The 21562-nt window shown below is 31.8% G+C and overlaps 1 protein-coding gene across 1 annotated transcript; it reads left to right on the top strand.

Annotated features, from left to right (window-relative positions):
• The first annotated feature begins 16797 nt into the window (after positions 1–16797).
• Positions 16798–21335, top strand: LOC143059539 (uncharacterized). The gene is made up of 3 exons (XM_076233058.1): positions 16798–16816; positions 19314–20535; positions 20620–21335. The coding sequence occupies exons 2-3, from the start codon at positions 19365–19367 to the stop codon at positions 20634–20636; spliced, it is 1188 nt and encodes a 395-aa protein (XP_076089173.1). The 5' UTR covers positions 16798–16816; positions 19314–19364; the 3' UTR covers positions 20637–21335.
• The last annotated feature ends 227 nt before the right edge of the window (positions 21336–21562 follow it).

The following is a 21562-nucleotide window of genomic DNA, read 5'->3' as shown; positions in this document are numbered from 1 at the left end:
CTGTGCCCATGTACCTATGACTTTTGATACTTTTCCTGAAATTCTCAAGTCATTAAATCTTTTACAAAATTCTTCCTCAGTACAACACTTTACATACTTTGAACCACGCTCTGAATGCCCGCGATTTCGCGGGTGTGTTCTAGTAGATATTAAAAGATGTGGTATGAGTACCAATGAGACAACTCTCCACCCAAGACACAATTTGTGAAAGTAAACCATTATAGGTCAAAGTACGGTTTTCAATATGGAGCCTCTCAGTGGGCTCACTACGAACAGCAAGCTATAAAGGGCACCAAAAATCACTAGACTAAGTGTTAAACCATTCAAACGGGAAACCCAACGGTCTAATCTATATACATGTAAAAAAGAGAAACGAGGAACACTTATGATTCATTAGTTATGAACCACATTTATGTGATGTTAATATACTGTAAGTTGTGTTGAGGTTTTTAATCCTTATACAGGTACTTTACAACATGTACAAGGTACCTTACATTGTGGTGATGTGTTTAATCGTGATACTTGGCAAGGTACATGAGGTACATTAAGTTATGTTGATGTGTTTAATCATGATAGTTCAGAAGGAATATTAAATTGTGATGGTGTGTTTAATAATGATACTTGACGAGATACATTAAGTTGGGTTGATGTGTTTAATCATGATACTTTACAAGGTAAGGTAAGTTTGGTGGATGTGTTTAATCATGATATTTGACAAGATACGGTATTACCTTAAGTTGTGTTGATGTGTTTAATCATGATACTTTACAAGGTACGTTAAGTTTGGTGGATGTGTTTAATCATGATACTTGACAAGTTACCCTAAGTTGTGTTGCATGATGTGTTCAATCATAAAACTTGACAGGGTACCACCATTAGATGTGCATTGATCCGTTCTAGAACTTCTTCAACTACGATTTAAAACCACGGAAAACAACTCCCAATACAAAAATGTTCACATAGCAAATTCAAATTAATAGCAATCTTTATCATCAATGTTCACAAACACTTTGATTCAGAATGGTTAAGGGATCGATTTTTAGTGTTTAACGCCACTTTCGTCACTCTTGGCTATATCGAATGCCCAACGAGAAACACAAACATTTGGCGGCAAAACTTGCTATCAAAATAGAATTGAATGGATATGGGGTAGTATGTCCATGACACATAATAAGTATGGGCACAATAAAAGACACAAGAAGGAATGGAACAGCGCTTTTTGTTATTCTTCATCTTAAAGTCACCGTGAGACCTAAAACAAATTGCAAGTCAATAATACTACGGCGTTGTTTTTGAGGTTATTTCTAAAAATTTGGGACAACTCACTGTCTATAACGAAATGTTTCAAAATCTGCTTTTATATAAATTGAATAAAAAAGTTATGTTTTTGTCTAAACCGTAGATACGGATTGTGGATCACTTCAAAAAGTTCCATGTAGGATTAAAAAAAAACACTTAATTTACATAGATTTTTCAAAGACTCGCCACTTTGTTGCATAAGGGAGCTACCATTTGATTTTAAGGGGTGCACTATCATAAAGGGTGTTTCCTTACTTGTTAGTATAGCTACCGAATGTCCAGTGGCAAATAGTTTACGCCTGTTCAGGACGAGAACAAATTACATTATGAAAACACATACGACAGGAAAGTCCAGTAATTGGGGTCGAACATGATGGAAATTTGGTCTTCCAATGGAACACCAGGGTAAAATTGAATATGCACGGAAATTTATACTTGAAGGGTCCTTAATTTGCAGAGAGCCTTGGACTCTCTTTACATCCTACTTTGTCAAGGGTTTTACTGACGATCAGAAGAAGACTTAACAAGTCGGATCATATTTTTATTCCCTTGTCACCCTTGTGGTTCCTCATGATGAATATAGATTGACTGGTACAGATATATGCGACAAAATAGATACAAGAAGATGTGGCATGAGTGCCTATGAGACAACTCTCAATCCAAGTCAAAATGGGTAAAAGTAGACCATTATTGGTCGAGTATATACTTCAACACGAAGCCTTGGCTCACAACAGACTGCTAACTATAAAGGGTTCTAAAAATGACTATTTAAAGAAAACCATTCAAACGGGAAAACCATGTCATCGGTCTCATCTGTCCAAAAATGAAAAAAAAAAACCAGAGAAACAAGAAACGAGAAACACTTATGAACCTCATCAACAAACGACAACTTCTGAACATTACGGATTGCGGACATGTGCAAACAAATGCTACGGGTATAAGGGCTTTTATCAAAAGTGTAACATCAAAACACAGGAAGACACATATTCCCCATTTCCGTTCTCACTGATTTTACATTATAGTATCAATTAAAATGGCTTAACTCAAAGGGCAAATTTACACAATTGAACATACACTAAAAATAATTTGGAATGTTTTATCATGAAGAGCGTTTCCTTAACTGCTACAAAGATTGATTAATCGGTTTGTATAGTTGTCCAGTGGCAAATAGTTTACGCATGCGCAGGAAGAAAAAGAAATACATTGTACCAATACATACAATACTAGGAAATTCCAGTAAAAGTTGGCCTATTTTTCTCTCATTTTTTTTATATTTTACCACCTTATTATTCATGTTATTTCCTAGCTTATTATTTTTATCTATTTTCTTCATTGTTTGTCGATGATTCAAGTTATGTTCTGTAAACCCGATTATGGCCCCTCTATATATAATTACGATCGAAAGTACTCAGAAGTTAATATTTATTTCTTTAACCCTAAAAATTAAAAGAGGGACGAAAGATACCAAAGGGACAGTCAAACTCATAAATCTAAAACAAACTGACAACGCCATGGCTAAAAATGAAAAAGACAAACAGAAAAACAGAAAAACAATAGTACACACGACACAACATAGAAAACTAAAGAATAAACAACACGAACCCCACCAAAAGCTAGGGGTGATCTCAGGTGCTCCGGAAGGGTAAGCAGATCCTGCTCCACATGTGGCACCCGTCGTGTTGCTTATTTGATTACAAATCCGGCAAACAGTCCAATTCGGTAGGTCATATTCATGAAAGGGAAGGGGATTGTAGTTACGACGTAAGGAACATATCCGATATCATTTGTGAAACGGTTATTCCATAACGGTCAACCAACTCGTGATGGCGTCCGTAAAATTTACGAAGGGATGATTTCAACTTCACCATTTGGAACTCTTGGTTTAATAGCTTTCTTGTGAGCAGCAAACCTCTATCAAGAAAATCATGATAGGAAATGCAAACACGGGAATATCACTGGGGGGGGGGGGGGGGGGGGGTTACTTCCTATTATTGGGTATACAGGGATGTGCCAAAAATATGGGTCATAATTTTGCGAGATTTTATATAAGAATGACCCTCCTTTTTAATGACATTCTATATTAAAATGCATTTACGTTTGATAACTGTATATTGATTTGGGGTATGATCTACATATGGGTCATTTTCAAAAAATGTCGAATTTTGAAATTGAAAAAAATATTAAAAGTTACTTATTCAAACAACCCTCTACATAAGCAAATCAAAACAAACAGTACTTTAAGAACAACATATTAAAAGATGCAATCTTAATGATGTCATACAAGAATATGTTGAAACTTTTTTTGATCGGTGGTACATTATTTTGTCTATCCTGTTACCATTTTCAAAAGAAATTTTGGGTTATTAAGAAAAGGTTTAGATAAAATGTTAAGCTTGTTTTACGTAGACAATTAGATGGTTTTCAAGAGAATAAACTTCTATATATATTCATTCTGTAATATGATAGATTATTTGCCAATTTTCCAGGTTGTACTGAAAAATGCCTCTTAAAATTGGTTTTCAAAGGTTGTAAAAATTACCACCAGTAATGCAAGTCTAAGATAGCAATTTATATTGTTCGGCATTTTTTCACCCTTTCAAATAAACCCAACATCAAGTAAATCCCTCATAAGTTAGTTTACTTTTCTCTATATTTCATCGGTAACAGGAACGTACGTTTCTGATATATTACTACATAAAAGTCTATCCTGTTACCTTTTTGTCTATCCTGTTACCGATATCAGTATTGCACCTGCGAATGCTTAATTGTGAAGATTAAGACGTTATAACCTGTAATGGATGTCTACGAGAAAACCATGCAAAATCAAAAAAAAATTATGAAAGGGGTTGTGGAATTTTCAGCTGAATTTGGGTTCCTAGTAAAGTATTAAGTACATCTAATAGTTCTATGGTTAAAAAATGACAATTTATCTCAAATTATGTGAAAACAGGGCAATTCTAGTTTAGTACCAAATTTGCTGGAAAATGTTGTTGAAAATGGACATTTTTGGTTGTTTTTTATTGAATAGTTTAAAGTATTATATGACAAAAGAAATTGTTTGGCCTTAAAATTCAGACTTTCTACTAAAATAAACTGTAATTTGGATCTTATTTCTACCATTATTTTTGTTTTTTATTTTTATTGACATAATTGTGTTTTTTTTAAATTTGAATTCAGCCTGTACTGAAAATGTCCATAAAATCTCAAAAGTCACTCAAATTGAAAAAAATATTTTGTTAAACGTTATGGTTCACTACAAACTAGTATTCCTTAACGGGATTTTGGTTGCAAATTGATATAAGCTTATTTGAATAAAAGATGAAAAACTGAAAAATATAGCTAAAATTATCTCCCTTTGTAAAACTCTTCACAATAAAAGGTCGATTTAGTGGGGTTACACTAAAGACCTGAAAGTGGACCTGAAAAGACCTGAAAATATACGACTAAAATTATTCAAATTGCAATAACTTTTTTATTATTGGATGGAATTTCTTCAAGTTGGAATTTTATGCATTGTTAATATTCATATTTCATTAAAATTTAAATGTTTTAAATTAAAAACAATTTTTTGATGCCAAAAGTTGGACCTGAACGGAGAAATGAAAAGACCTGAAGGGACCTGAAAATCTATGTCGGACTAATTCTAACTACAATAACTTTTTTAATATTCAATGGATATCTTTCAACTTTTGATTTTGTAAATAAAAAAAGTTCAATATAATGAGAATATAAAAAAAAATATGTAAAAATATTGTTGGGGTGTCAAAACTCGGACCTGAACGGAAAACTAAAAATCTGAATGAGCCTAAAATTTCACATTTTTTTTAAAACGAAAATAATAAACATAGACGAAAAATATGGTTGATAACTTTTCATGTCCGATGTCATTTGGTCTCTTGCAGCATAGACGTGTTTTGTCAAATTTTAGAAGTGGCTGTTTACCACTGGCAGTTGAAACGGGTAGATACACCAAGCCAAAAATTCCTTTAAATGAGCGCACTTGTATATATTGTACAGATAATTGTGTAGAAGATGAAAAACATTTTTTATTAGGGTGCGATTTTTATGCAGATTTAAGATATGATTTAATGAAAAAATCTGGTGATATTTGTGATTCTTTTAATGATCTTGATTTACAGGAAAAATTTATTTTTTTAATGTCAAATGATGCTATTCAACCATTTTTAGCTAAAACTTTATATCAAATGTTTTATCGAAGAAGGTATTGTGTATAGTAATATTTTAGTACATTAGTTTTAATTGTTTTATAATATGTGTGATATTTTTAAAGTGTCTCATAAGTCAGTAATTTGGCTGGGTACCAATATTTTAATTGTAATATTTAATAATTTTTAATTGCATATTATGTTATTATATGTATTCATTGTGTTTTATATTGGTATGTGACACTATAATAAATTATTCTGATTCTTGTAGAGATCTGTCTCATTGTCACACCACATCTTTCTAATTTTTATTGATGGAAGATACTAATATGCCGATACGTAAAACTGATACAAGTAAAAAAAAGACGGAAGATACCAAAGAATAATCAAAACTCGGATGTCAAAACTTATAAGTCAAAGAGGACATAATATACCATAGAAATAAATAATTCAGAAAAAGGTTTGGTGTCTTTAAACTACGATAACCCCGTCACAATTTTTGTGGTGTCCCAAGTCTGGAACCTTCACTTTGTGACAAACGTCGGACCTGTTGAATGAAAAATGAAATCCTGAATGAACCTGGCTAGTTAATTCAACATATCTTAAAAAACATTTGCATTTTCATTTAAGAAGAGTCAAAAGCAACTTGTGATAAAACTATTTAATGTTAACGATTAGCTTAAAATGAGTTTTTATCAGTTTATACTTGAATTGGTGACCGAGCAATGTTTAGTTCGTGTAACAAGATGTAGTGATAATCCAATTAAAAGATTAAAATGAAATGTTTATTTAGACTAATTATCACCTAATATCAATACAAGGTGTGAATTACAACCGGCACACGTTCATGTAATTAAAACATTCCAATCGACGAACTCTTTAAATTACATATGATTTATGGGGAAGCAATACTAATACTTTTATTTTATAAATAAAACAGTTTACGACCTGCTTTAATATATATTAATGTAGTTTAAGCAAGTTGTATTAGTTTGAATAATTTCAACGGACAATCTTCCTTTTTTTTATTAGGTTCAGGATTTATCAATAACAATGTACTTTGTTTTCAAATATGTTCCTGTATAAATATAAAGTCATTCGTCCTCTTCAATAGACTTTTGTCTAAAATAGAAACAAATTATAAGAAAACAATGTTTTGCGAGTTTAAATACAACTACCCCTAAAATCCATTCATGTCTTTTGTTTCACTGACAAGGTCCGAATTTTGTAACTCAACCATCATATATTTTCGATAAAATTCTTTATAATTTCAATGATATATTATACCTTTCCTATAACAAAATTCATATTTCAAGGAGAATGATTGAAAACAGTTAAAGATATTGAATAAATCTGACCGCAGTCTTAATTTTCAAGCAAATTTATGTTACTAGTAATTTTCCGTTCAGTTCCGAGTTTTCACACCCAAATGGTATTTTTCATATATTTTTTTTTTATTTTATCATTATAACTAACTTTTAGTTTCACAAAATCTAAAGTTGAAAGATATCCATTGGTTTTTAATGTAATGGTAGTTAGAATGTTAGTCCGACATAGATTTTCAGGTCCCTTCATTTCTCCGTTCAGGTCCAACTTTTGGCATCAAAAAATTGTTTTTAATTTAAAACATTTAAATTTTAATGAAATATGAATATTAACAATTAATAAAATTCCAACTTGAAGAAATTCCATCCAATAGTAAAAAAGTTATTGCAATTTGAATAAATTTAGTCGTATATTTTCAGGTCTTTTCAGGTCTTTTCAGGTCTTTTCAGGTCCACTTTCAGGTCTTTAGTGTAACCCGATTTAGTGTCAATAACAGAAGGAGGGAAATCAACAAATGTGCAGAAGGATAGGAAATAATGGTATTTTTGATGAATATGGTGTAGCCAAAAACTTATTTTTATTGAAAGAGTGTAACAAAGACATAGCAAACCATGTGGCAAAGACATTACCACTGCCACTGGGATAAGTCTGATCCTGATCAGATAGTCTAGACATGACTCATGATGACATGAGGCTAGACTATCACTATCATGTCTAGGTTTTAGACTCACATTTTAAAAACATGCATATGCTGCAAACATGGACAGGAGTTGGATTGCAGTAGACAAGAAGACAAAATGAGTTGCTGCCATCCTTTCATGACCCTTCCAAATCTAGCAACGGAAATTCCAAAGCAAAACTTTCAGTTTCAGTTGGTTCTGGTAAGTTTGTTAAATTTTTTTGTGGTTAGAAAAAGCAATTTGTCACCATAAAAAGACCTACTATAGAAACATCACATTAAATCATAAATATAGGAAGAAGAGCATAGACCATTTCTCTTTGGGGAAAAAGAGGGGGGTATTTACATAAATTTCTTGAAGCAAACACTGATTTAATTTTCATTGACATACATTTATAATGATTTAAAATTCTTCTGAAACTAAAAGATTTATGTGTTTGCTTTCTAAATTTTAATGGAAAAACTTTTTTCTCTCTCAGTCTCTCAAGAGATCTACATGTATAATAATCATGATAAAATATATATTCTATTACAAAGCCCTCCGGTATCAGGTCTGTTCGCCCTGAGTTTGTTTTCCATATTGTCAATAGAGTCCATTGACTCTGTTTTTTTTCTCCTAATTTAAATATAATGGTTGCTTTAAATCCCTTTTTTTTTTAATACAACCCATTGAAATAGAAAACATTCAGTAGATATATAAATGAAGATGTGGTATGAGTGCCAATGAGACAACTATCCATCCAAATAACAATTTATAAAAGTAAAACATTATAGGTCAATGTACAGCCTTCAACACAGAGCCTTGGCTCACACGGAACAACAAGCTATAAACATGATAAAGGACCCCTAAATTACTAGTGTAAAACCCTTCGAACAGGAAAATCAATGGTCTAATCTATATAAAAAAAAAGAGAAACGAGAAACACGTATAAATTACATAAACATACAAAAACTACTGTACATTTATGCCAACTAAAAAGTATGTGTGTTAACCGCACTACCCTTACCTACCTTTATTTTTATCCCTACCCTACAGATTTTTGTGACAGGTTTTGATTAAGCACTGTTAAAGTCACAATATAGCTCCCAAAGAGTTGTGAATTTCCTGTCTTTATTCATTCCTTTACCAGTACTACATGTACATTGTACAATGCAGCTTGCTGCTAGATTGATACAATATATGGTTCTCAAACTCAAAAAAATGTTTTACAGACTATGAGCTCGTTTTTTTTCTCTCTAAAAATTGGTTACTGTGAGACTTCTTCTTTACATTTCCTTAGTGCAGGTCATGTATCACAGTTATAAACATGGAAAGAGAACTTTAACATGTCTTTACTTCTATCGTTAATAAAATAGAATCTGAATAGAATATGCTTACAAATGTATTCCAAATTAAAGGGCCCAGAAGGGGCAACATGAGATTATAACATTACAGATTACTCAGATAAAACAAATTCAAAATAACAATACTGAAGAAATGAATTACTTGATGATGTGATTGATATCATAGCATTATGACATTTACACAAATTAATTATCATATCTACAAAACTTTTTTTTTCAATGAACCAATGCATTATGTTAAGCCAACTTAATGTACAATGTACATGTAACATGTACAAATATACAATATTTTATTTCTTATCAACAGATTAATGTTGAAGATGGAAAAGCACGAAAATAATGTTAAAATGAAAGCGGATATGATAGGAGATCATATAGGTAAATATAGGATATAATTCATAAAAAAAAAAAAAAATCAAACAAGTCACAAGAGACTACTAAATAGACAGCAAATAAGACCTGTGTTGTGGCATTATTTGTGAAATATAATCATATATAGAAATTGGAAATTGACCAGTTACATTTATTATTGAAAAAACATGATAAATAATCAATAAATTAGATTAACCCTTCAATTTTAAAAGTTCAATCTGGTAAACAAAAAGTAAAAATAACACACAGAACACTCAAATTATTACTTTATGATCAATTAAGGGCCATATCAGTACAATTTACACAACAGAATTACTCATCATTGGAATTGTTCTCTTTATAAGAATTAAACCTAGAAAAAAATATGTGTTCTTGTCAGCTTGACACTGAGATGCTCATTTATAGTATACATGCATTTATGTAAACCTAAAAACTACATTTGTATTTTTCATTTTTGAAAAACACTTTTACCATTATTAGGCCAATTAAAATTAATTGATAGATTTTCATCCCCGCCCGCCCCTCTGAAATCGTCCCGCCCCGATTTTTTTTTATTGTATAAAATTTACGATTTACGGATTTTGTTCGTTTCCGTTACCGATAAGCGTTAAAATTTCGTTTCATTTATGACTTCCTGTTTCAATTTTCGGTTTTGTACCTCGAGTAAATCTAACCAAAATGATTGTCGACATATTCTGCTGCTCTATGATGACAACATCATCTTTCGAGAGTAAAAACTGATAACGATAATGACGTGAAATATTCGTGTTACGAGAAAAACGCTGTGTCCTAGACCACAAATCGCGGTATGTCAAAAATTTCTGTGATTAGAAAACTGGATTTTTTAGGCAATATTTTTGTGTCAGGAAGTTTAAATGTGAAAGATATCCAAAGCGCAAAAAATCGTGGAACCCATTGATACAGAAAACATGACTGGATTAAATATATTGAAACACAAACACGAACTTGTTTATTGAGTTTAAAAAGTCGACTAACATACGCTTTTTATTTACAGAAGCCCTTAGATTTTGCCCATGACTGTCTTTTCTTGTTGATTAACACAAAATGTCCCAATATCCCCAAAAGGGTCATTAAACAACAACTTCTTTTTTTTTTTATTAAGTTCACATGTGTTTTACATGGTAATTTTCATCTTGCATAAATGCATAAGTACTGTACAAACCCTATTATTTTAAACACTGTTTGAGTTTTCATTTTATTCTGTACTCATAATAATTGTGTTGCATACCAATGCATTTGCTTCATTTTATGGGTACTAAAAACAATCGTTTAGGAACCCAAATACATTTGGTGTAGAAAGTCCAACTGAAGAGAGCATTTCTACACGTCTTTGTTGTTTAGTTTCTAAAGCCGCAATTAGAGACATTTATTTTAGGATTTGAAAAATAATGTAAGATTCCTCATACCTGTGTATACATGATCTTATTATTACACTTGCATACATGAAGAATTCGTCACAAAATGGTTTCATATGAAATAAAATTTAAAAAATAAAATCCTCCCACCCGCCCCATTTTTTTCAGAAATTTGGATGAAAATCTACTAATTAATTTTAGTTGGCCTTACAGCTATTTTCCTAATGCGTGTAGAGTAAAACTTTGGTAGGTTTGCTTGCTCTGTTTGTATAAATATTGATTCAAGCTTTGTTATTAAGGTTGATATCTTCAAACAATAAATATAGGCATATTTGAACATGTATGGAGTACTTTTAAATTTGATTAGACGTTATGTCAATGGGAATTGTACAATATACAAACAAACCATGCAAGCTAACCGAAGTCCTAGATTTACATGCCTTAGGAAATTAGCTGTAAAATTAATTATATATTTGTTTCCAATGCTTATTGTTTTACCAATTTCAAATGTTTTGACTTGTTTTTAAATTGGTCTATATCAGCTATAGGGTCAAAAGGGTCCAAAGTTAAACTTGATTTCATAAAACAATTGAATAATTGGTGTTCTTTGATATTATGCAAAATTAAACGGTGTATTGTACATTTTTGGGTTAAATACTTCTTTTATGTTTAGATTTTTAACTGGATTTTTGTGACAAAAATGTCGGTTATTGATTTGGGGATGTACGTCGGGCGGTCAGGCGGCAATCAAATGTTGTCTGTGCAGTAACGCATGAACCGTTCAACCAAAGCTTTTAAAATTTTAATATGTTGTTACTGACAACTAAATGAAGGTCAAGTTCAATAATACTCTTACCGTTCAGGAGTTATGGTTCTTGAAAGATTGTAAATGGAGTTTTACAGTTGTGTCCGTGCATTTACGCATGAACTGTTCAACCAAAGCTTCCCAAATTTTAATATGTTGTTACTGATGACAAATTGGAGGTCAAGTTCAATAATGACGATTTTGACTTTTACCGTTCAAGAGTTATGGTTCTTGAAAGATTGAAAAATGGTGTTTTCAGTCGTGTCCGTGCATTTTCTCATGAACCATTCAACCAAACCTTTTGAAATTTTAATATGTTGCTACTGATGACAAAATGGAGGTCAAATTTGACATTGACGATTTTCACTTTCACCGTTCATCAGTAATGGTTCTTGTGATATTGCCAGGACACAAATAAATATTAATAAATCCGGTTTGCTGTCGTTGTGACAGCCTCTTGTTAATATTCGTTTTCTAATTGCAAAGAAGATCACGGGGGCAAAAAAACCTTTATTAGTTTATTAAAATATTATTGAAGGTTTTTTTTTCTATGCTAAATGTTATCATGCATTTAGCATGTTTAGATTTATGATTTGGGCTCAGTTTTCAATTAGTTGATTCAAATTGGGGTCCAAACTTAAACTTTGTTTAAATTCATTAAAAATTGCATATATGGGGTTCTTTGATATGATAAATCTAATCATGTCTTTTAGACTTTAGATTTTGGATATTAGCACAAGTCCAATTTCAAAATCATCAGTTCGTTTACCACATTTATTCTGTGTCAGAAGCCTACATGTATGATGTGTCTAATATTTCATCACAATCCAAATTCTGAACTGTATCATGTGAATCAAGTTTGAATGTAGTGTCTATATAGTGTCCCCCCTCCCCCAACCTGATGAGAAAAAAATCAAATTTAGGTCCATTTTTAGCTAGTATACTCTATTTCTTATTCTATGTACTGGAATGTCAGAGTTGTGATAATCGAAACACATTTTACACTAAGACCAAGTTAACAAGTAATTTCTTTTTAGGAAATTTCAATCATTTAATGGATAACAATTGTTTTCTTATTATTTTTTACAGACATTTGGTGATCCAAAAATAACTGGAGTTCATGAAAGAAGACTGATTGCTGAGACACATTTTTGTTGATAAACATGTTTATGATGAAGAAAAACTTAGATACTATTACTGATACTTGAATAAGGCTCTGATCTGTCTTTGATTTTTCCTGTTGACGTTAAAAAATTACAAGCTCAAATAAAAATAAATTGAAATGGAACTCATATGCTTTGAAAAAAAGGAAAAAAAACGGCAACGTGAATCTTGTTGAAGTCTTGAAAACCACCAAGTCAACACACAGTTGAAACACAAATGAGAAGAGAGAGATATTTGCTAGGAAATAGAATGTTCTCACTGTCTCACCATCAACAAGGCTTTCTCATCAGCGAATAAGAAGTCTAAAATTACTTCTGTATTAAAAGGTCATCAGTATTGAAGACAATCACGAAGATTACGAATGTACTTGGCCATTTGATAAACATAATAATATTTTCATTTGTCAGAAATTGTTTCTTAGATTGACTAACTAGTTTTATTGATTGGATTATTAGTAAATTACCTTTCATAGTTCATGTAGTTACATGTATGTAAATTCTTATAAGATAGTATGGAAACACTTCCCTAAATTCCATACCTAATGCAACAATTGTCTTGTGCTGCTAAGTCAATTCAAATTAACTTTTATGTATGTTTATAATAATCTTATTCTTGCATGTAAGCACCATTTAGTGTTATTGTATCATCTTCATTGATTGTTAAATATAATACTAATGCTATAAAAAATAATAACATTTATGATCATTTATACAGATTGAGATAATTAAAAATTTATCAATGCTAAAAGAGAATTTATAAATTTAGACATTTTTTTAGGAGAATTTTAGAAAGTACTACAACAAAAGCAAACCAATAGTATATTCTCAAATGCACTATTAACTCTCTCTCCAGACAGGAACATATATATGTTAGATATACTGTTCCCAGCTCCAGATAACCAAATAGAGATATGTTCTGTTGTTTTTTATTTGGTCGGGTTGTTGTCTCTTTGACACATTCCCCATTTCCATTCTCAATTTTATATTTTATTAAATTGATGAAGTGTATGTTAGTTTAAATTAATATGTACATGCAATTTTAAGGTTTTAAAAGTCAGCATTTTTATTGGATTATCTCCCTTTGTACAATAGAAATTCAGATTTTATCCACACTGTCTCAGGTACTCATGATCAAAATGACTTATATGGTAACCAGCATGCCAGTAAAAGGTTGCAACATGTCTTAATTTTGTTTACCTGTCAGACACAACTTCTGAATGTCAATACTTAAGATTTTTCAATATGATGAACTTGACATTAAATTTCATATCATTTTTCAGTAACCAGAATACAACTTTAGTAATTAGCAAGCTGCAATAACCAAAAATGGAATTACTAGGAAGAAATGAATAGATTTTACTCTTTAAAGTAATAGGGACAAGTGTACTAAAGGAATTTGGAATAAAAAAAAATACTCAAAAAAAATTGTCTTTGGCAGCTCCCCCCCTTTTTTAAGCCTAATGCTTACCATTGTTTGTGCCACAAAAATCTATTTCACTTTGAATTTTGTATTTGATTTACCTATATTGCATGTTACAATCTGTATAATTCAAGTATTTATTTTTGAATGCTTGGTTTCATTAAAATATGAGACTTTCCTCAATTTATAGCGAAAATACAAAAAAAAGGGGGGAGGCTATCTAAATGATCAATAAAATCTATAAAATTAATTTGCAACCGAAATCCCTTCAAAATCTTTTGAACCAAAGAAAATGCAAAGCATTTCTGAAATTTAGGGTAAATTAAAGCGACTTTTGGGCTGTATTGTCTGTTTTAGTGTGATTTGATGAAAAGGCCATATTTTTTATCATTTTATGTGTTTTGCCACACCCTTATTTTCTATATATATCATTATGTTTAATAATATTATGTGATTTATACTTCATACACATCCTATCTGTGCTATTAAAGTATTTAAACACTCAGAAGTATTATAGTATTTATTTCTATTTGAGAAATTTATGAAATCTATGCATTTCAGTAAATGCATCTATAAATAAACTCGAAAATACCCTAAATCCCTATCGTTGCCATGGTTACCAGCAGTGTAAGGGCTTCAAACTTGCATGACTTTCATATGATGTCAACCTGAACATGTCAGCAAAGTTTCATCAAAATCAAACAACTTTGCATGGAGCACCATCTGCATGGTTTTCTCATAGATGTCCATTTAAGATGACTTCAAACAACGAAATATTTCATTCGTTTTGCACCTATATGTTAAGATAAAAAAATTAACGACGTTTTTGTCTACAATTGTCTATCCTGTTACTGTAACCATAGCAACCGTAGTAACAGGATAGACATAACAGGATAGACAAATTTCTTCGTTTTTGATTGCTGTTGTGAAATAACTACTCCCTTTGGTGAAGTGATTATGTTTTTCTATTGTGAATTTGGTTTCCAATACGTTATTGCACTTTTTACAAGTATACTGTTGGTGTATTTAATCAAAATTGGTGGTAACAGCATAGACATGAAAAAAAGTACGCTATATTTTTTTCACTAAATGTCTTGAAATTTCTTTTCTCTACACTGTCGTTCAAGAAAAGAGGCGTTTTAAATGTAAAGATTACTTTGTACTTTTGAGATCAACACCGACTGATTCAATATTCATAGGGAGAATAATTTAACGGCTGATTTAAGTAGCGGTAACAGGAAAGACATGAACCTCCTGTACGCAGATTCGATTTAGTTTGTAGATAATATGTTACATACAATGATATAGAAGCTACGATTTTTCGTTAAAGTAATATTTAACGTTCTTAAAAAGTCCCTTTTGCAGATATCAAGCCGATCAGAAAATCGCAAAAAAATCATTTGAAATGTGATTTTCTGACACTGTACGCAGACCAATACCCCCAAAATGGGTCTTAAATGCAGTTTAATCTTATCAAAATAGATGTAAGGTGTGTTTATTATTAATGTTCTGAATCACAAATCTGACAAGCTTTCATTTAAACCATTACAACTGAAATTTCCATTAGAAATAAAAAAGTTAGCATGGGTGTACTGAAAATTCGACATTTTTTTAAAACGACCCATATCATATATAAATATGCTATTGAGAATCTTACATTATTAATGGTCAATTATTATATTAAATTTAATCAATTCATTTGAAAGTTCGCCTTTCAAATAAGTTTCCAAATGAACCCCAGAAATTTGTCTCCTGATTAGATCTTCAATAACGTTTTGACGTCATATTTTAAATATTGTATATAAGTATAGGTCATTCTTTCTTAAATATTTATATAACTATAGGTACTGAATTTCAGTGAATGTTATATTAAAATGGGTACGTTTTTTGAGGCAAAAATGGCACACCCCTACCAAAAAAATATCGAAGTTACCCCCCCCCCCCCCCCCCGTGGGGAATATCGTATCAATTGGGAGATATATAACGTGACGGTACCCAAATTGCTCCTATTTTGACAGTTTTTTCAACTACGTTTTTTTATGATCAAGACAAACATTTCCATTTTGTGTTTATTTTGTAGCCGTATCCTTCTTTATTATATAGGTACACCAATTTGATTTTCAATTCATATAGAATCATAGAAAAATTGCATGGTCTGAACTAACCTCCAAACCATCAATGATTCTGTAATGAGGAGTACCCAAATTGCATCCATGCTTAAATTCGCATCGTCAAAAGTCGAATAACAGAGCTTTTGTTTATTTTTTTCAAATATTTTGAACAATTGGATATTTGTCCATGCTTACTTTTCTTTTTTTAAGAAATGGATACTTGAAACATATTGTATTTGCTAATTTTAAAAAGATGACGTTTTGATGACGTCGCATGGCGACGTTTCAGTACATTTTGCTTTTTCAGTTAACACTTCATTTGTTGATAAATACTGTAAACGTTTTGTGCATATCTAAATATATTTACCTATGTTGAAAGACGTGCATACTATCGGTTCATAAAAATACAACTTGTTTAGTCTCTAGGAAATCTTGTAAGACTTCCACTGCTATTTTAGCTAAATAGGTGCAATTTGGGTACCGTTACGTTACCCTACTTGCGCGTCATTCTAAGATAACTGATTTTATTTTGATTTTATGTTGGTGTATTTGTCTTTATTTCTATCTGAGAACAGAATATCGAAGACGCAATGTTTTATTTTCATTATAAACAGAGAAACTATGTAGCAGTGCACTTATATAAAACGGCGATTCGTATCCGTTGAGGAGGTGTTCCATTATTGGAAGGAAATACATATTGAAGAAAATAACGTTTGTCTCTTTCCCCCGACTTAAATTCTCCCTTTAAAAACAAAGTAAGTTTATGACAGAGACATATAATATATATGTGTATATATGTCTCTGACTTTATTTAAATTCGGGACCTTGGGATATCGTGTTTTTAAGCCCGGGATTTCGGGATCAGGACCCCTCCTAACCCCCCTCTATGTTGGTAATCGACTTAAATTTCATATTTTTTCAAGCTGTTGCATAATGTGTTTGAAAGTATTATGTTCCATGAGTTTGCATGTTACTGACGTCAATGAAACCGGTCTATAATTTACTGTCAAGCTTTTGTCTCCCTTTTAAAAGTTCTGTGATGTAGCTGTAATCCAATCACTTTGGACAGCCCCTTCATCATATGTTTTCTTAAATAATGTTGTTATATAAAAAAGAAGATGTGGTATGATTGCCAATGAGACAACTATCCACTAAAGACCAAAATGACACAGACATTAACAACTATAGGTCACCGTACGGCCTTCAACAATGAGCAAAGGCCCCGATAAGACAATGTAAAACAATTCAAACGAGAAAACTAACGGCCTTGTAAAAAAATGAACGAAAAACAAATACATGTATGTAACACATAAACAAACGCCAACCACTGAATTACAGGCTCCTGACTTATGTATGGCAAGATACTTGTACTAGTACATTCCATTGGGCCTCTGTTAGGGATGTTATCTGGTTCATTCCATTGGGTCTCTGTTAGGGATGTTATCTCGTTCATTCCATTTGGTCTCTGTTAGGGATGTTATCTGGTTCATTCCATTTGGTCTCTGTTAGGGATGTTATCTGGTTCATTCCATTGGGCCTCTGTTAGGGATGTTATCTGGTTCATTTGTTTTTTCAGGTTGACGTCACCAAGAAGCTTTCTTACTTCTCCTACTGTTATCTCTAAATGGTCTATATCAGGTGATGGTCTGCCATTTAGTTTTGGTTGACTTGATGTATTTTCATCAGTAAAAACAGATACAATAAGTGCTTCTCCTTTCCTTTTGTTGTCTTCCATTAGTTTTCCATTTGAAATAAATGGTGCTATTCCCCAGGATCGAGTCTTCTTTCTTTGATTTAACATATTGTCAAAACTTTTTTTCAAAACACAGGTGTTCAAATTTTCACTAACCCTCTTCGTCTACTTCCAATAGCTTACGTGCTTCATACAAAATGTACTTCGGTCAATGCTTTTACACCCCAATAAAGTTACAGAAGAGGCATAGATTAAAAATAAAAATGCAGAAACGTAAATAAACTTTAACAAAATCAATGTAAAAACAATGCGGAAAGGAGTGCTGCAAAAATGCGGAAATGTGGAAATTTTTATGCGGAATCGTAGTGCCAAATTGCGGAAACATAAACATGATAAAACGCCGCTTAAATCATGTCCACACTGAGCCCTGTAAATAATGTTGACATTTACATGTACCAGCATTCTTGTCCTTTTGAATAAAGAAGATGTGAGGTATATAAATGGGACAGTAAGCATATATATGCTTCTTTTAAATGTTGTTTATAGAATAGATTCAAAATTAGAATTAGTCAAACCAACAATGACCAAGAAGATGTGAGTTAAACACCAATGGGGCAGTACATCATATGGTTAATGTAGGCTTCTTTTACATGTTGTATATACAGTCAGGCCACTTATTGAAATAAGTGATTTTTAAATCACTTCTTTAAGTAGCAAATTCAAAATTTTGTCTTAAATTGTGATTTTGTAGTTTTACTAAAATTTTAAACACATAGGTTTAGATAATATCTTTTCATTAGTAAAATTGAAAAAAATGAACTTTTTGTTTCTTTTAAGAAGAAAGGTTTATGCCTTTGATGCTATCATTTAGCTGTAAATTCTATTTTATTGGAAAAATGCTATAATAATGGCTTAACTTTAAAATGAACTGATACTTTCTTCACAGATTTTTCCCAGCAGTGGGAGTATTTTTCCTGTAAAGTTCAAGGTTTCATCTTTCAGATTATGTAATAAAATTCTACTGTTCGCGATAAAAATTTCACTGTTCAGGGGTGTTGAAATTAGTGGGGGTTATTAGAATAATGATACTTAAAGAAGTGATTTTTTGGAAGGAAATTGAGGTATGATACTTAAACAAGTGATTTTTATGTCATTCTCCTAGATTCAGTACAAGGTCATCACCTGACACGACCTGGTCATCCTAGACAACCCAGATGTTGGCCCTGATAATTTAAGCAACATAATTAGTCCCTGAATCATTATTATTCTATATTTAAAACTACAATAAAATTAAATCACTTAGTCTAGTGATAAATTTGTACTACTTAAATAGGTGATTATTAAAGAAAGACAACTCTTACTTTCAACCTTTATGAACATAATGTTACTTGAATCAGTGATTTAGAAAATCACTCATTTAAGTAAGTCCCCTGACTGATATAGTAGAATTACATATCAAAACATACAGATGCATTATTTAATAGAGAGAATGTCAAGTGTAAATTGCAGAAAGGACTTAGGTATCAAAATATGTCTTTATATTTGTTTGTTCCTTGCAGAGTTGTACAAGTCAAAGAACTTACATAACGGAGATAAACATTGACAATAAGATGTTAGAGGGAGGAGAGGATTCAATCACAACCAATGGTACTCTACAGAGACACATAAACTCACAGGCTGGTAAAACACTTCATAAATGTGATGTTTGTGCTAAAGAATTTTCTCGAGATAGTCACTTAAAGAGACACTTGAGAACACATACTGGCGAAAAACCTCACAAGTGTGATGTTTGTTTCAGAAAATTTAGTCAAAGAAGTTACTTAAAAGGACACATGAGAACACATACTGGTGAAAAACCTCATAAATGTGAAGTTTGTTTTAGAACATTTACACAAAGTAGTCACTTAAACAGACACTTGAGAACACATACTGGTGAAAAACCTCACAAATGTCACACATGTGATGTTTGTTTTAGAAAGTTTACTCAAGGTTATGACTTAAAGAAACATATGAGAACACATACTGGTGAAACACCATATAAATGTGATGTCTGTGTTAGTGAATTTTCTCGAAGTGGTGACTTAAAGAAACATGTGAGAATTCATACTGGTGAAACACCTCATAAATGTGATGTTTGTGGTAGAGAATTTGCTCGTAGTAGTAACTTAACAGCACACATGACTACACATACTGGAGATAAACCCTATGACTGTGGAGAATGTGGTAAAGGGTTTAGTCAATATAGTAATTTACAGATGCACATGAGAACACATACAGCTGATAAACCTTATGTCTGTGATGTATGTGGTAATGGGTTTAGACTGCTTGGTAGTTTACAGGCTCACATGAGAACACATGCAGGGGATAAACCTTATGACTGTGGAGAATGCGGTAAAGGGTTTAGTTGCCTTCGTTATTTACAAATTCACATGAGAACACATACAGGTGAGAAACCTTATGACTGTGATGTATGTGGTAAAAAGTTTAGTCAACCTAGTAATTTAAAGACTCATAGGAGAACACACACAAGAGATAAACCTCATGACTGTAATGTATGTGGTAAAAGGTTTAGTGAGCAAGGTGACTTACAGACTCACATGAGAACACATACAGGTGAGAAACCTTATGACTGTGATGTATGTGGTAAAAAGTTTAGTCAACCTAGTAATTTAAAGACTCATAGGAGAACACACACAAGAGATAAACCTCATGACTGTAATGTATGTGGTAAAAGGTTTAGTGAGCAAGGTGACTTACAGACTCACATGAGAATACATACAGGTGAGAAACCTTATGACTGTGATGTATGTGGTAAAAAGTTTAGTGAGCAAGGTGACTTACAGGCTCACATGAGAATACATACAGGTGATATAAAAACCTGATGACTGTTGTAAATGTGGTAAAGGGTTTAGTCAAATTGCTAGTATAAAAAGAGACATGAAAAGACATTCACGTGTTTAACCTTATGACTGTATTGTAAGTGGTAAAGTGTTTCATCATCTTTGTGATTGAAAAAGACATGTAAGAATACATACAGTGATAAACCTGATGCCTGTGATGTATGTGGTCAAAAGTTTAGTTAGCATGGTGGTTTACAGATTCACATGAGAACACATACAGGTGACAAACCTCACAACTGTGATGTATGTGGTAAATCCTTTATTGAAAGTAGTAACTTTTAAAGAAACTCATTAAAATACATATGAGGGATAAAACTCCTAAATCGAATTTTTGTTCTAACGATTAATGTTGAACAAATCCCTTAAAGATTCTGTATACATGTAAGAATGGTCACGAAGAAGTGGCTTCAGCCTTACACATGTTACAGAGGACACATACTTATGACGAACAGATAATGAGCATATGATGTGAGATGCTTTAGAAGAAGCGTCTTTAAGAAACCCATAAGAACACGAATTGGAAATAACTGCACAATCTTCTAAAGAGACACACGAGAACAGAAACTGAAAATACCTATGTTGATTTCTGTGTCATTTGGTCTCTTTTGGAGAGTTGTCTTATTGGCAAAAATATTCTTTTTGTTTTATATAAATCCTTATAAAAAGACACATGAGATTACCTAGGCTAGTTGAAATAACTATAAAACCTTAAAACGAGACACATGAGAACACCTTTATATTTAAATTACAATGAAACCCTATAAAGAGACACATGAGAACACATTTTTTAAATTACAACGAAACCCTTTAAATGTTCATGTTAAAGAGACACATGAAAACACCTTATTTAAATTACTTTATTTAAATTTCAATGAAACCCTTTAAGGGGCACATGAGATAACCTTATA

The sequence above is a fragment of the Mytilus galloprovincialis genome, chromosome 14 (genome assembly GCF_965363235.1).
Source record: "Mytilus galloprovincialis chromosome 14, xbMytGall1.hap1.1, whole genome shotgun sequence".
Lineage (NCBI taxonomy): Eukaryota > Metazoa > Mollusca > Bivalvia > Mytilida > Mytilidae > Mytilus > Mytilus galloprovincialis.
The sequence above is the reverse complement of the archived record's forward strand: the minus strand, read 5'-3'. Positions and strand labels throughout refer to the sequence as shown.

What these genes read in the sequence shown, in the direction of transcription:
- LOC143059539 (XM_076233058.1), top strand. Translation starts at nt 19,365, where the DNA reads ATGTTAGAGGGAGGAGAGGATTCAATCACAACCAATGGTACTCTACAG.